This window comes from Geotrypetes seraphini, chromosome 6 (genome assembly GCF_902459505.1).
Source record: "Geotrypetes seraphini chromosome 6, aGeoSer1.1, whole genome shotgun sequence".
NCBI classification, from domain to species: Eukaryota; Metazoa; Chordata; class Amphibia; order Gymnophiona; family Dermophiidae; genus Geotrypetes; species Geotrypetes seraphini.
Window position 1 is genome coordinate 230,310,870 of NC_047089.1, and position 15,443 is coordinate 230,326,312.

General features: G+C 41.4%; 1 protein-coding gene across 3 annotated transcripts in view; it reads left to right on the forward strand.

Annotated features, from left to right (window-relative positions):
• The window catches only part of SON (SON DNA and RNA binding protein), a 168,944-nt gene that overhangs the window by 111,778 nt on the left and 41,723 nt on the right, over positions 1–15,443 (forward strand). For all 3 annotated transcript variants that reach the window (XR_004539933.1, XR_004539932.1, XM_033949767.1), the window contains exon 6: positions 606–785. Coding sequence is in view for 1 of the 3 variants with exons in the window: in XM_033949767.1 (XP_033805658.1) it covers positions 606–785 (180 nt within the window). In the remaining 2 variants the exon portion in view is untranslated. The remainder of the gene's footprint in view (positions 1–605; positions 786–15,443) is intronic.

Sequence of the window (15,443 nt, forward strand, 5' to 3'; positions counted from 1 at the left end):
TATTGTTGGCTATTTTGTTTTGTACATGTTCATGATAGTTTGATATCGAACTATCCTGTGCAGTTGAGGTAATTGAAATCATCCATTATTATACTGTTGCCCAATTTGCTGGCTTTCATCATCTCTGTAAACATTTCTTCATCTATCTGCTCATTCTGTCCTAGGGTCAGTAGTACATCCCTGCCTGTATATTCCTTCACTTCACACATGGAATTTCTTATCCATATGGATTCCATGCTGCTATCTATGTCATGTAGAATGTTTGATTCAATTCCCTTTTTAACATATAGCATTTGATCTACTCTATCATTGTGATTGTCCCTTTGGTTTGATCAACATATATAGCTAGACTGCCAGTGTTTTCTTGAGCAGTTTTCCTGGAATAAATGCTTAAGGTAGTTTAAGCCAGAAGCAGACAGCTTTGCAATTTCTGAAGTTGGACTTTAAAAAAAATATATATATATATTTTTACAGCAAAATAAATAAATCAACAATATAATAAATCATGAACTAATTGCCCGTTTTCGGAGATGTTGATGTGGAGGGGTACTGTGTGTAAAAATTCTTTACTGAAAAAACCCTTTTTTTAAAATTTTTTTCATAAGAATCCAACGATAAAGCCAGCACCAAAAACTCAAGTCACGTTGACGAAAGAATTTCCAGTTTCATCGGGCTCCCAGCATAGGAAGAAAGAAGTGGACGGCGCCTACGGGGAATGGGTCCCTGTGCCGAAGTCTTTGGAAGAAAACAAAGATGACGTTTTCCCCACCACACTCCCTCCACCGGTGAGCATGAGCCCTTCTCTATGTCATTAGTTGTTTACCATGCTCAGTTTTGAAAAGCCAATCTGTCTGGGACTCCTTGAATTGGCAGGCTACCGCTTGGTCATTCTGCAACTTTGACACATAGACATGGAATTCAAAGTGCATGTGGATCTGGATCTGGCAGGAAATGTAGCTGAGGATTGTTGCAATGGCTGGACTATAAAGAGGAAAGTGAATGGAGGCAAAAAGATTGAGGGGGAGATTCAGAAAAATAAAGGCATTAGAAAAAAATACTGTTTGGGCACTAAAATACTCAGATTTCCTACTTTTATTTACATTTTATTTCAGTGCAGAATTGGAGGAAATATTCACTACATTTAGGGCTCCTTTTACGAAGGTGTGGTAGCGGTTTAACGCACGCTAAACCGCCAGCCGCTACCACCTCCTCTTGAGCAGGCAGTAGTTTTCCGGCTAGCGCGTGATTAAAAGTCGCGCGCGTTAAAGCCGCTACCGCGGCTTCATAAAAGGAGCCCTTATTTTTCAGTTTTTATTAGTAGGTGTTTATCTACAGTTTTTGGGGGGGGTTTAGTATTGATTCTACTGTATCAGTGTAGTCATGTTACCACTGAAACTCAAGAGCCAGCAGTTCATACCATCTTAATCAGACCCTCTGTCCAATAATTTTCCTTTTAGATTCTGGAGCTGGTCTATGTGTGTAGCAGCACAAAAACTCAAGTATTGTGAATGACTAGTATATCAAAGAAACACTTCCACAAAAATTAAAGAGGACGTCCGTTAGATGTCTGTAGTACCTTGCAAGCTAAATCACAAACAACACACAAACAGAGGAAAAAGCCTCAGACTGAGGCCCTCCCACCACCACAATGGCTTATTTTCGCAAAAGGCAAGTTCGATCACGTCTCCCCACTCCTCTCCAAGCTTCACTGGCTCCCAGTATACTCCAGAGTCCTCTATAAATGTGCCTGCATAGCCTTCAAGATCCTACATGGCGTCCTTCCTCCCGTTATCCCACTCCTTTGGAATTCCTCAAACCCACACTCCACTAGACCCTCCCAAAAACTGAAGCTATCTTTCCCCTTTATAAAAGGTATATCCCGCGCAGGAAAACTTGGAACACTTGAAAACTAACCCTTTAGAACCACAGAACAACCTCTCATCCCCGCTCAGAAATTCAAGCTCCTTCCAATCCTTCCGCAAACACTTGAAAACTTGGCTCTTTTCAAAAATCTAATCACCTCCCTTTCTCTAGTACCCTGTCCCTCTCTATCTTCTCAGTCCCTCTCCTATATCCCTTCATTGTAGTTCCTTTCCTCTTAACTTCTGTAAACCGTGCCGAGCTCTGCGCTTGCGGAGATGGCGCGGTATACAAACCTAAGGTTTAGTTTAGTTTAGTTTACAGGTGGTTAGGCGATAACCTCACTGGCAAAAAACCTCTGTAATGTTGTAAATAGATAAAAGCATTGCTTGGTGCTGTTGATATATTTATAAAGATAGAGGAAAAAGCTTCCACTTATCTGTAGTTGATCGGTACACCGACGGTGGCCAGCGTTTCACAATTCTGCCGCCTCAGGATGTAACAGATCCGATCAAACTTCACGAGGGACGCTGAACAGCATCTCAGCCTCAATATCAACAGCACCGAGCAATGCTTTTATCTATTTACAACATTACAGAGGTTTTTTGCCAGCGAGGTTATCGCCTAACCACCTGTAAACCACCATTGTGGTGGTGGGAGGGCCTCAGTCTGAGGCTTTTTCCTCTATTTGTGTGTTGTTTATGATTTAGCTTGCAAGGTACCACAGACATCTAACAGACGTCCTCTTTCATTTTCGTGAAAGTGTTTATTTGCTATGTGTGTAGCAGACCAGCCCTGACAGAGTAAATATGAAAGTTCCAGTGCAGGTGTAATACTGAGCAGGGAACCAGAGAATGTTTATCTCACTAGGTAGGAACAGTTTTATTTGTACCTTCTCTGATAGCAAATGACATATTTCTCAGACTCTTCCATAAACATTAGAACTCTAGCTACTTGTTCTTAGATTAATCTAGCATTAATATAACACTTGGTACGCTCCACTTTCATCAGTTGACACATAGAAACTTCCATCAGGTTCCTGTACTGCTCTCTTGGTAGGATAGGCTTCCTCAGCCTGTCCTGAGACCCCACAGCCAGCAGGATTTCAGGACATTTGTAAGGAATATTCATGAAATAAATGTGCAGATGCTGGATTTCCAATGCATAAGGGTTTTTCTCATACTTTATTTATTGTGGATCTCCTGAAAACACAGCTGGTTCTGAATTTTCCAGGAAATATTTAGAAAGCCCTGTGCTAGGCTCTTAGCAGCATATATGTGTGTTTTGATCTCTAATACCCTGCTAGGCTTTCTATAGGTTTGTACTGTATTTGCTGCTCTCTGATCCCTTGCTGGCTTGTAAACATAAGAACATAAGAAGTTGCCTCCGCTGAGGCAGACCAGAGGTCCATCTCGTTCAGCGGTCCGCTCCCGCGGTAGCCCATCAGGCCCATTGCCTTGACTATTTCTATAACCTATCTCTACTCCTATCCCTATAACCTAAGTCAACTCTTATCTGTACCCCTCAATCCCTTTGTCCTCTAGGAACCTATCCAAACCTTCTTTGAAGCCCTGTAACGTGCTCCTGCTTATCACAGCCTCCGGAAGCGCGTTCCATGTATCCACCACCCTCTGGGTGAAAAAGTACTTCCTAGCGTTTGTTTTAAACCTATCCCCTTTCAATTTCTCCAAGTGCCCCCTTGTACTTGTGGTTCCCCATAATTTGAAAAATCTGTCCCTGTCTACTTTTTCTATGCCCTTCAGGATCTTGAAGGTTTCTATCATGTCTCCTCTAAGTCTCCGCTTCTCCAGGGAGAACAGCCCCAGCTTTTTTAGTCTGTCAGTATATGAGAGGTTTTCCATACCCTTTATCAGCTTAGTTGCTCTTCTCTGGACTCCCTCAAGTACTGCCATGTCCTTCTTGAGGTACGGCGACCAGTACTGGACACAGTACTCCAGATTCGGGCGCACCATTGCGCGATACAGTGGCAGGATGACTTCCTTCATCCTGGTCGTGATGCCCTTCTTAATGATACCTAGCATTTTGTTTGCTTTCCTTGAGGCTGTGGCGCACTGTGCCGACGCCTTCAATGTTGTGTCTACCATCACTCCCAGGTCTCTTTCAAGGTTACTTACCCCTAGCAGTGATCCCCCCATTTTGTAAGTGAACATCGGGTTCTTTTTCCCTACATGCATGACCTTGCATTTCCCTATGTTGAAGCTCATTTGCCACTTTTTGGCCCACTCTTCCAGTGTCGTCAGATCCTTTTGGAGATCTTCGCAGTCTTCCGTGGTTTTAACTCTGCTGTATAGTTTGGTGTCATCCGCAAATTTGATGACCTCACATTTTGTTCCCACCTCCAGGTCGTTAATAAATATATTGAACAGGAGCGGTCCCAGCACCGACCCCTGCAGCACTCCGCTCGTGACCCATTGCCTGTACGCTTTAATTTGCTTTCTGATATGTCACGAGAGATCGATCATTGAATTCAAAATTAAGCTTGTCATCAGGAAGGAAAATAATTTAACAAGATCTGAGGTGACAAAGTTTAAAAGGGAAGAGGAAAACTAGGAACTATTCTTCCAAACTTAACAAATGGCAAGAAAAAAAACTGCAATGAAAGTACATCATGAAAAATGTAAAACAAATTCCGTCTTTTAGTGCAAAGAGAATATTTTTGACATGGTCAGAACTTAATAGAGATTGGGAGAAAACAATACATGTGAAGAGTGCATATGAATTTGTATACATGTGCCCTTTTAAGTGCTAGCAGGGTGTTTACATGCTGTTCAGCAAATACCCACCTAACTTACAAAGCAGACATTTGTAAAGAGATGTACGCAGGGGAGGAGCATAGATGAGACAAAGTCAGGGTTCCCACTTATGGGCACAACTTATAGAATACTGTAAGTTTTCCTCACCTTTGCTGCATTTAGGGAATGTCACTTATACCAGTTCTATGACTGGTGTACCTGTAGGCATCTAATTTCATGGCCTTTCAATACCAGGTTACATTTGTAGTCTATAAAGGAACCTAGACACCTACTATGCAGAATTGCCTTCTTAGTCCTTAAAAGGCTGCCCAAATCTGGTCCTCGAGATCTACTGGCAGGCCAGGTTTTCAGGATATCCACAATGAACATGCATGAGAGAGATTTGCATACCAAGAAGGCAGTGCAGGCAAATTTCTCTCATGCATATTCATTGTGGATATCCTGAAAACCTGTGTTAGAAGATGCCAACAGAAAGAAAATGAAAATGTGCCAAAGCAAGAAGTTTGGCCTTGTGATGTGTATAAAGATTTGAGTTCTATGCCGTTCCCTTGCAATCTACACATGTCTATGCTAGCAAAGAAGTTGCTCCCTTAAGCTGAAGAAAACTGTTTTAGCCAAATATAAATGAACTTCATCACCATCTGCAAAAATATGTTGTTCTTGGAAAACACATTGCTCATTTTGTTTGTTTTTGACATTTTTGTGGCCTGTGAAAGCACAAAGATAATGATAGCAAGGAGCCTTCCAGACCACATCTACCCCCCTAAAAAAAAAAAATCAAATCCTTTTTGATCTGAACAGCTTTTGCATATTTTCACTTTTATGAATTAATAAAAAGCAAAGATACTTACCTGTAGCAGGTGTTCTCTGAGGACAACAGGCATATATTCTCACATGTGGGTGATGTCATACACGGAATCCGGTATGGACACTACCAAGTGCACTATCTTTAGGCATTGCCCATATCGCACATGTGCCAGTGCCTTTTTCGCCCATTGTCAGCTCATGGAACCGTCAGTTCAGTAACAAAGCTACAAAGCCAACCAGAGGAGGTGTTGTGAGAGTATATGCCTACTATAGGTAAGTATCTTTGCTTTCTCCAAGGACAAGCAAGCATAATATTCTCACATGTGGGACTCTCAAGATACTAAGATCTTGACTCTGGATGAGGAAAATGGATATATAAACATGAGCTTGCTATACCCTTTATCATCTTGGTCACTCTTCTTTGAACCTTTTCTAATTCCGCTACATTCAGGTGCTCAAGCTGAAATGGTCTGATTACATCGAGAACATTTCTTTAAAGCCACTCTGTACCCTCTTTGACATGGAGGGGAAAATAGCCAATGTTAAGTCAAAGGACTCAATAGTCTAAGGAGTTCGTGTAAGTAGGATGCTGAAAATAATTGAAGGAAAAAAGGCTCGGAGTGGCTTGAAGGCCAAAAAAAAAAGTTGGCAAAAATGAACCAAACTTGGGTAACATAATGGGACAAGATAAAAAGAACAAATTATGAGGAAAACAATGAAAAATAAGTTTAGAAAGGCACAAAAGAATGATAAAAGTTTGACATGCTAAAGAGAAAACTGAAGACACAGCTTTTTAGCTCCACAGAAAATGAAGAACTGATGGTCTCGCGAGCCCGCTTCAGGTGGGAAGGCACCAGCATGTGCGCATGGTATGAGTACTGCCTAAAGATTTAAAGTGACAGTGTACTTGGTATTTCCTTTCCATTTTGCCACATAGTTCACTGGATCAAGCTTGCCTAGGGCCTCACACTCACTGCAGCAGAATCTAAACAAACCTTCTGATGGGACTATGATATTTTATGAGATCTTCCAAATATACCTTTGAAGAAAATATTGGTTATAAAGTACACTGTGGACCTCTTTTTCTTTTAGCTCAGAAAAGGAAGGAAGATGATAGAAAAAAAGAGGCAAAATATAATCCAGTGATCTTGGCTCAGACCTTGAAGCTTCTGAGGACAAACAGAATAGCGAGTTCACAAATGGGTTGCATTGTCTGATTGAATCTGGATCGGAAAAATGTAAACAAAGCTCTTGGATGTTTCTAGAACAATACTTCTGTGTGGCTTCCTCTATCTACATTATCATGCAGGGCCACCTTCTTTACATGGTGTCCAGCGGCCACAGTTTCTCCCAGAGATTTTCATGAGTTAAAAAAAAAGGTTGACCCAATATTTAAACAACCATTAATGTGGGGTGGGGGAGGGGGAAATATGAAAGTCTAATTATACTACTTGACTGCTGTTGACATCCATTAAAGACTTAAAAGGAGGAAAAAAGACCTCAGATGCCTCTCTTTGTAATGATGTGAGAACTGAGACTGAGCCTCTTTACAATACCAAACGGATGGCTTCAATAATGGGTCAAAAACCCCTCCATTAACAAATCTATACTTGTAAATATTATATCAAACACAATTCCAAAATAGTACTTGAATTTAGGTCAAAAACACTTATCTAAAGATGATGATCCATATGAGAACTGTTTCACAGGTAGCTTTATCAGGGGATCCTCATATAATAAAGACATTCATATTGTGACCTAACATGTTAGAAAACAGTCAACAATTAAAAAGCTTATTTCAAAAATATGATTACAATGGACTCGGTGCAACTCAAAAACTTACATAATATAAGTGCTGGGCTGCCTTCACCGGTCATTTACAAAGAAAGACAAACATGGCATCTATTACCACAAGACGCCAAACAACGGCAGCCAATCACGTGAGACCCACAGCAATTACCACCAATCCCAACTAACCACCAATGAATGGCTTGTAATCGTAGACAAGCTTGCCACTCTACCGCTTGACTTAAACCTATAGGTTCTACAGAGCACAGACAATGTATACAGCGCTGCTCATGCTGGATTAGTAATTTAGCTGCGTCTCTGCTTCTGCATCCCAAAATTACTAAGTCATTGGCAAATGCCCAGAAAGACTCAAATTTATGGCCTGTCAAAGAGCAGTGTTTTACCAAAGAAGCACCTGGTTTAAGATTAGCTGTGGCTGACCTATGTTCATTAAGTCTGCCAAGTAAAGGTCTAATGGTTTTACCTATATAACCCCCCTTTACAAAACCGTGATAGCGGTGCAGTGAATGCTCTGTGCTGCTCCCAACACTCATAGAGATTCTGTGAGCATCGGGAGCAATGCAGAGCATTCAGTGCACTGGCCTGGGCTAAAAACCAATATCGCGGTTTTGTAAAAGGAGGGAATAAATCTTATTGCAGGTGCAACTTAAGATGTACACAACATGACTCGATCTGCATGACGTGGAATGCCTGAGCAGATACTATTTGTCACCCTATGGATTTACAATACAATCATATTCCACTGTTATAGCACATTTATGATGAATTCCCATCACAGCAGGAGGTAGTGGACAGTGGGCAGGGTTACACTGCCGGGAGTAGCAATTCTTTTGGTTCTTGCCATGGTAAAAAAAATCAATATGTAACCCCAGTGATCTAAAGACAGAATGAATCCTCATTATTCCCTCCCAAATTTTTCTTCAAAATCTGAGCCTCCTGACATATATTTCAAAACAAAAGTCATGATGTCATCCGAATTTAATTAATTAAATTTTCTTGTTCTCCCAGGGGAGCTCAGAACAGTTTACAGGAATTTATTCAGGTACTCAAGCATTTTTCTCCGTCTGCCCTAGCAGACTCACAATCTATCTAATGTATCTGGGGCAATGGGGGATCAGGCAACTTGTCCAGGGTTACAAGGAGCTGCATGGGCTTGAACCTACAACCTCAGGGTGCCGAGGCTGCAGCTCTGTGCCACACTCTCAGACATAGTATGATAAAAGATAGCATGGTAAACATTGTCTGACAGAGAGGGCAAAATATAGTTAACAAAGCATGGTATGGTGAGACATAGCATGGTGACCATAGTTTGGCAAAACATAGCATGGTAATATAGTATGACATGACTTGGAAACAATATTAAGGCAAGCGTACATGACGAAATAAAGCATGGAAGACATGGAACAGCAAGCATTGTGTGACAAGCATGACATGAGAGATCGTAGCATGGTGGACATAGTATGGCAAAAATTAAACCAAAATGCAAAAATGAAATAGACCAGAATATTTGCTAAATATCCAACCTGGGGTTTATCAACAATAGAATGCTATATAGAAGGAAAAGGATCTCAGAAATCCACGCCAGAAGATCATACAATCTCACACAGGCTATAGTGTGGAGGGCGTTTTCTTTCATCGATCCAAAAACCTTCAAATTTATATTTTGACAAAATATATTAGTCTTACTTTTAATTGCTTTCACTCTTTTGTGATATTCGATCTAAAAAATATATACACTCATATGTTACTTAGAAAAAAAATATTTTTTTTGGTATCATTTGCATTACTTAAGGGAATTTTCAAACTTCATTAATCAGTGAGAGTACTTATCTTGTGCGTCTTATGTTACAGTGTAGCCTTATTGTTGATAGTACGCCAACTCTTCAGCTGACTAAATGTTATACCTGTGATGGGACCCATTTCACCCTGTAACATTGGGCTTTCTCAAGGCATAAAAAATCTCATGACGCAAATGTCAAAATATACATTTGAAGGTTTTTGGATCGATGAAAGAAAATACCCTCCACATTATAGCCTATGTGATATTGTATGATCTGGCATGGATTTCTGAGACCCTTTAACTTCTATATAGCATTCTATTGTTGATAAACCCCAAGTTGGATATTTAGGACATAGTAAGACAAACATAGTGTGGTAAATATGGCGTATAGTGTAGTAGGACAAGGATGGCGAACAGTATGACAGTTTGTTAGAATATTGTATAACAAAACATGACATATAGTCAGATATAGGCCGAAGCACATCAGTGTTTGTGATTTGAGACAGTGAAAGGTCGAGGCTCTTTGTCAGGAGGTCTGGGGAGTTTGGATTGGCGCACTCTCATAGAGAGGGTCGGGGGAAGAGGTGAGTTTTTATTGCCTTCCTGAAGTAAACCTTCTAATAATCTTATGTGGGTAGGTAGTTTGTTCCTGCGGTTGGTGAGATTAGTGATGTAACAACAAATCACGATTCGTGTATTTAGGGGAATGAACAGCAACTCAAACAGTTTCTAATCTGGTTGAACAGTTGTAATGAGAATATACAGTTCACTGCACAATGGTCAGAGTCCACCGTCCATTTTTCTTTAAACGTTGAGGTGAGGTGGACCATTAAAGCTGTACTTACAAAAGTTTATAAGGAACCTCAATTCAAGTGCTTCTTTGGAATTGTGTTTGATATAATATTTACTACAAGTACAGTTTTGTTAAAAGAGTTTTTTTGACCCACGATTGAAGCCATCCCCTTGGTATTGTAAAGAGGCTCAGTTCTAACATCTTTACAAAGAGGGGTTTCTGAGGTCTTTTTTTCCTCCTTTTTTTTTTTTGGTATAATATTTATTTATTGAGCAAACCAGTACATACAGAACATAACAGAGTAAATGGACATCCATCAATCCAGAAAAAAACACCCTAGTCTTCAATGGATGTCAACAGCAGTCAAGCAGTATAATTTGATTTTTGTATCTCTCCCACCAAGTTAGTGGGGGTTTTCCCGTTGTGTGTTTACCCAATATTTAAATACCATATTTAGTATTTTTTTAAATACCGCCTCTCCCCCCCATGTTTACATTATTCACACACAATCAGCACTGCTATAAAGATAGCAAGTAGCACTGATTATTAAATAGAGTCGTGAGAATTGATGCGATATGGATAATTGTAATATCCAGTCCATTATCTGTAGCTATTTATATACATTTTGGATAGCCTTTTTGTTGATTGCCACTGCTCTCCATACAGTTGGGCAGAATGCCCATGCTCTGCCTTGACACTATCTGGATAATGCCGAGGGGGGTCCATAAAGACTTTCAGCAGGCACTTCCAGATAGGGCAAAAATTTTTGCAGTGGCACCATATTGGTTTTGTTCCTTTTCTTCTTGGAAGAACCATAATTAGTCTTTTATTTTATTTTTTGACATCAGTTTGAATTTTCATTTGATTTTGCATTAGCTGTCTTTCTACCAGTTTCTCAAAAACAGAGGACTCCCAACAACTTCAAGAAATATGGTTGGTGTGGCAAATGATGTCAATTGCCAACATCCATGAAATGTGGCTGGAATGCCTTAGACCTAAACATGATATTCCTAGCCACATCTGTGCCACATGTCAAAGATGATAACTAGGGATCTTCATGGCCACCAAGAACAAACTCTTGGGTTTGACTGGCCTCCCTCTAAGAGTATCAGAGGCTTTGATCCTTTAGGATCCTGGAGGTGCACCAGATGGTAGGGATATATTGATATTTAGGAAACATTGTCCTCTTGACCTTAAGTTCAGTAGAGGTCATTGGGTTAGACTATCACTGAAGACCCACCTGATGCATGCAGTGGTTTCTGATGCATTAATGTGAGATGTCCTGATGGCAAATATTGAACGAAGGCAAGGAAGTATCAGTTCTCATTCATGTATAATGAAAGGAACAAAGAGATTAAGGCAGCCACTGTCCATCCTTTGAAGCCTTCTTAAAGAGTGGACTGTTTATGCTCTATATCTGAAGTCAAATAGTGTCCATCAGTATACCTCAAATTACCCAGGAGGTCACCTCTTCTTATTGCATCGGCTTTAGCAGTCTTTGAAGGGTTGCTGGACAAGGAAGGTCCATGAGATACTGAATCACCATCTATCAAGGATCAATGCAACAGCTTTATCTGCATGAAGACTAATGCTGAAAGAGGTTCAGTGGATCTTGGCATTAATGCAACACCTGGAGGCATGAGAGATGTCATCTGAGTCACAAAACAACTCTAGAACTCTTGGCTAATCCAGTCAAATCTGGACAGGAGGCATCTCCTTTTGAATTGTCCTAACCACAGATGTGTCAAAATTGGGTTGGGGAGTTCATATAGAGAGGCTCCAAATGCAGGGCCTATGATATGCTGTGTAAGCGTGCCTAACTTTGGTGCTAGCATTTATACCAGGTTGCCTGCATCATGGGATAGTTCAAGCCTTCCATAAAATAAATTTGACAACATTGATGGCATTCAGATACCACAACTATCCAAATGAATCATCCTAATCCAGACAGGTAGCCAAGGAGGAACAGGATTGTACTTCATGTTTTGGGAGGCTGTCAACATATAGAACTGGGCTGTACCTAGCAGATTAGGACAACATCCTAGCACACAAAGTGAATTGAGTCCAGAAATCATACAACCTGGACTGAAGAGAAGAAACAAGATATTCAATGGGTGAGGAACACCTAGAATAAATCTCTGAACAGCAAAATTCCTCAGTTCCTGTAGTTAATAAGGCTTTTCTAAAACTCAGACAGGACTAGGGAACAATGAGATTCATAGTTCCTTATTGGCTGACACAAATTTGTTCCCTGCTCATCAGAGAACTGATCTGGTTGGAGTCTTCCCCCTCTAATACAGAATCAGAAAGCTCTGCTACACCCTAATATCAGGTCCCCTAGCCTTCGTAGCCTAGATGTTGAGAGGGTAATTTTCAAATTATAATGTGTGTCAAATATTCCTAGCTTCCAGGAGAGAGTGGGTCTTATTGTTTGCTGTCTGGTATGATGAAAAAGCCCTAGGCCCCTTTTCTTGTCAACCACAAAAATGCAAAAGTACCTTTTACTAGCTCTGTTGGGCTACATCTGTATGCAGTTGATATATAGCTCCAGTTTATAAAAAGCAAAACCACCTCTTTACACCCTTTAGGTGTTTGCTTACGCAGGCCTCTCATCATATCTGCCGTTATGTCATGGGACCTTGTGGATCTAACCCACCAGATGAAAGCTCCCTTTGAACAACTAGACTTAGATGAGCTGACGAATTTGACCTGGGAAGTCATATTTTTGGTGGCAGTTATTTTGATATTCAGACTTAATAAGTGCCACACTTTAGTGCTTTACCTGTACTCTACGTGACTTTATGACAATAGGGGAGTTCTGTGAACATATCCTAAGCTCCCATATAAGGTGGTGTTAGAATTCCACCTTATCCAGTTAGTTGTGCTTCTACCTTTTCTCCCCAGGCCATAGATAACATGAAGTTGAATGTGCCTTGCATAATTTGGATTGCAGGAGAGCCTTGGCCGTCTTCTTGGAAAATATGGAAACTCTTTGAAAATCACTTCAATTTTTCTTTCTTTAGATCTCAGTAAAGCTGGTACCTCTGTAGTCAAGCACACATTGTCTTAACTGGATAGTAGATTGCACCTCTTTCACTTCTGCCCAGGTCAAAACTGATAATATTCAAGCCATGATGGCACCTTAACTCACCTGAGGGTAGCCTTCGCGGTAGAGATCTGCAAGTCTGTGTAGGTTTCTGTCCACACATTCACATCATAATACTGTTTGAAGAGGGGATTCCTGATGCAAAGGTTGGTTTGGTTAGTTTTTCCTGCAGACCGTCCTTTGGTTTAGAATCCAAATTCATTCTCTTTAGGTTCCATTTTTTATTACTTTCAGGTTGCCTTAAAAAAAAAAAAAATTGAAAACAGGTTTGTTACCACCAAAAACTCTGGGGTCGATATTCAAAATGATTTAACTAGACAAAAATGACTTCTGACCAGTTAAATCATTTGTTTGAGTTATCTGCTAATATTTTGTGGCACTTAACTGTTTAGTAGCGCTGACTATCACCACCACAGGCTGATAAAGCCGTCTGTTTTGTGGATAGTCCACGGACAGCATCAGCACTTACAGGGATTAGTGCCAATACAATATTCAGCCCTTAACCACTATAAGTTAGCAAGTGGTGTAGCGAGGGTAGGAGATGCCCAGGGCGGTGGCACCCCTACTCTCTACTCCGCCCCTTCTGCATTTGTGCCCCTTCCCTTCCCCCGACTCTCTTTAACTTCCCTGGCATGAGCAGCATCTTCAACTTGCTGCCCGCGCCGACCTCTGTTCTCCCTCTGTCATCACTTCCTGGTCCTGCGACAGTGCCGGCACGAGCAGCAGGTTAGAGCTGCTGCTTGCGCTGGCAAAGAGCTAGAGGTACGAGAGAGGGGGAAGGGAAGGTGCGTGCACGGCGTGGAAAGGAGTGGGGCGGAGAGGAGAAATGCCAGTGCTCCACCAAGACGGTGCCCGTGTAGGTCCACCCACACCCCCTACTACGCCACAGTAAGTTAGTGGCTAAATTACATAAAACTCAATCCTGTCTTTATGTGGCGTCTCTTAAGCAGTCGTGTTGAATTTCCTACGTAACCACATAAGAGACAGCTGGCTGCATAAACCTGTTTAGTCAGTGCTGGTGCCCAGACATGGCTTGACATTGAAGATCCAGGAATGGTGGTTAAAAATAATGCTCACTGCTTGCTGAATAATTTAGAGAATGACACGGTGACAAAATTCATCACCGTTCCCGTCCCCGCGGGAAACCATCTTCATGTCATTCTTTAAGGAGAGAGGGAAGAATCAGAGTATAATTGGGCACAACCACTGACCCGCAAGCTTTGCTTTGAAGAATGCTGGTGTAGAAGGACTGAGGTTGAAATAGACACTAGAAAATGACATGGGATTATTTCCCGGGGTTATCCACGGGGACGGGAACGGTGATGAATTTTGTTCCTGTGTCATTCTCTACTGAATATCTACCCCATTGTGTTTGTCATTCCTATTAACAAAATACCATGTTTCCCTGGAAATAAGACCTATCCCGAAAATAAGCCCAAGCATGATTTTTAAAGATGCTCCTAATATAAGCCCTACCCTCAAAATAAGACCTAGTTAAGATCAACCCCTGAAGCCCCCCCAAATGTTCCCGACACTCCCTGACTCCATCCTTGACACTAGTGCTACCCGAATTGCCGAAGAAAATCTGACTTGTCGATTCAGCAACCCCCAGCTTGGTGAGACCTGACATACCTCCACTCTGAGGCCTCTTTAAGCAGCAGCGGTGTCAGCTCTCTGAATGGGCTACTTCGCAGCCTTCCCCGCCGGAGCCTTCCTTCTGCCGCATCACTGATGACATCATAAGTGATGCAGCAGAGGGAAGGCCCCAGTGGGGAAGGCCGCAAGCAGCCCATTCAGAGCACTGCCGCCGCTGCTGTTTTTAGAGGCCTCTTAGCGGAGGTATATCAGCCTCACAGTGGGAGCATCACAGTGGGGTTCTGCTTCATAGGGGGATGAGAGGGAGGGAGGGATAGAAAGATGCTGTACAAGGGGATGGATGAGAGGGGAGAAAGGAAAGAGGAAGAATTGGGATGGAGGAGAGGAAGGGAGAGATGATTGTTGTACATGAAAAAAATAAGACACCCCCCGAAAATAAGCCCTAATGTATTTTTTGGACTCAAAATGAATATGACACTGTCTTTATTTTCGGGGAAACACAGTAGTAGTATTAATGAGTAACACTTGTTTGCTAAAGGCATCTTGTTGCTAGGAATACTCATGTGTGAGGACTTTTATTCAGTTTGTCCTCAGAAAGAAAAAACCTTCTACATATACCAGGTGTTCTTCTAGGACTGCAGGATATCAGTTCTCACAGACCCTCCCCGCTACTTCTGTAAAGGTTGGTGTCTCTAATCATTTGTGTGGAACTGAGACAACACAGATGCAGGAAGCCCTAGAAAGTACCAAAAGCTTTGTTAATATTTTTTCCAACCTGGACTGTATTGGATGACATCACCCATATGTGAGGACTGATTTCCTGCTGTCCTCATGAAACACCTATTTCAGGTAAGCAATATTGCTTTCCTTCTTGTTGCACCAAAGGGATGCTGATATCGTTGGAAAATCTAACCTTGT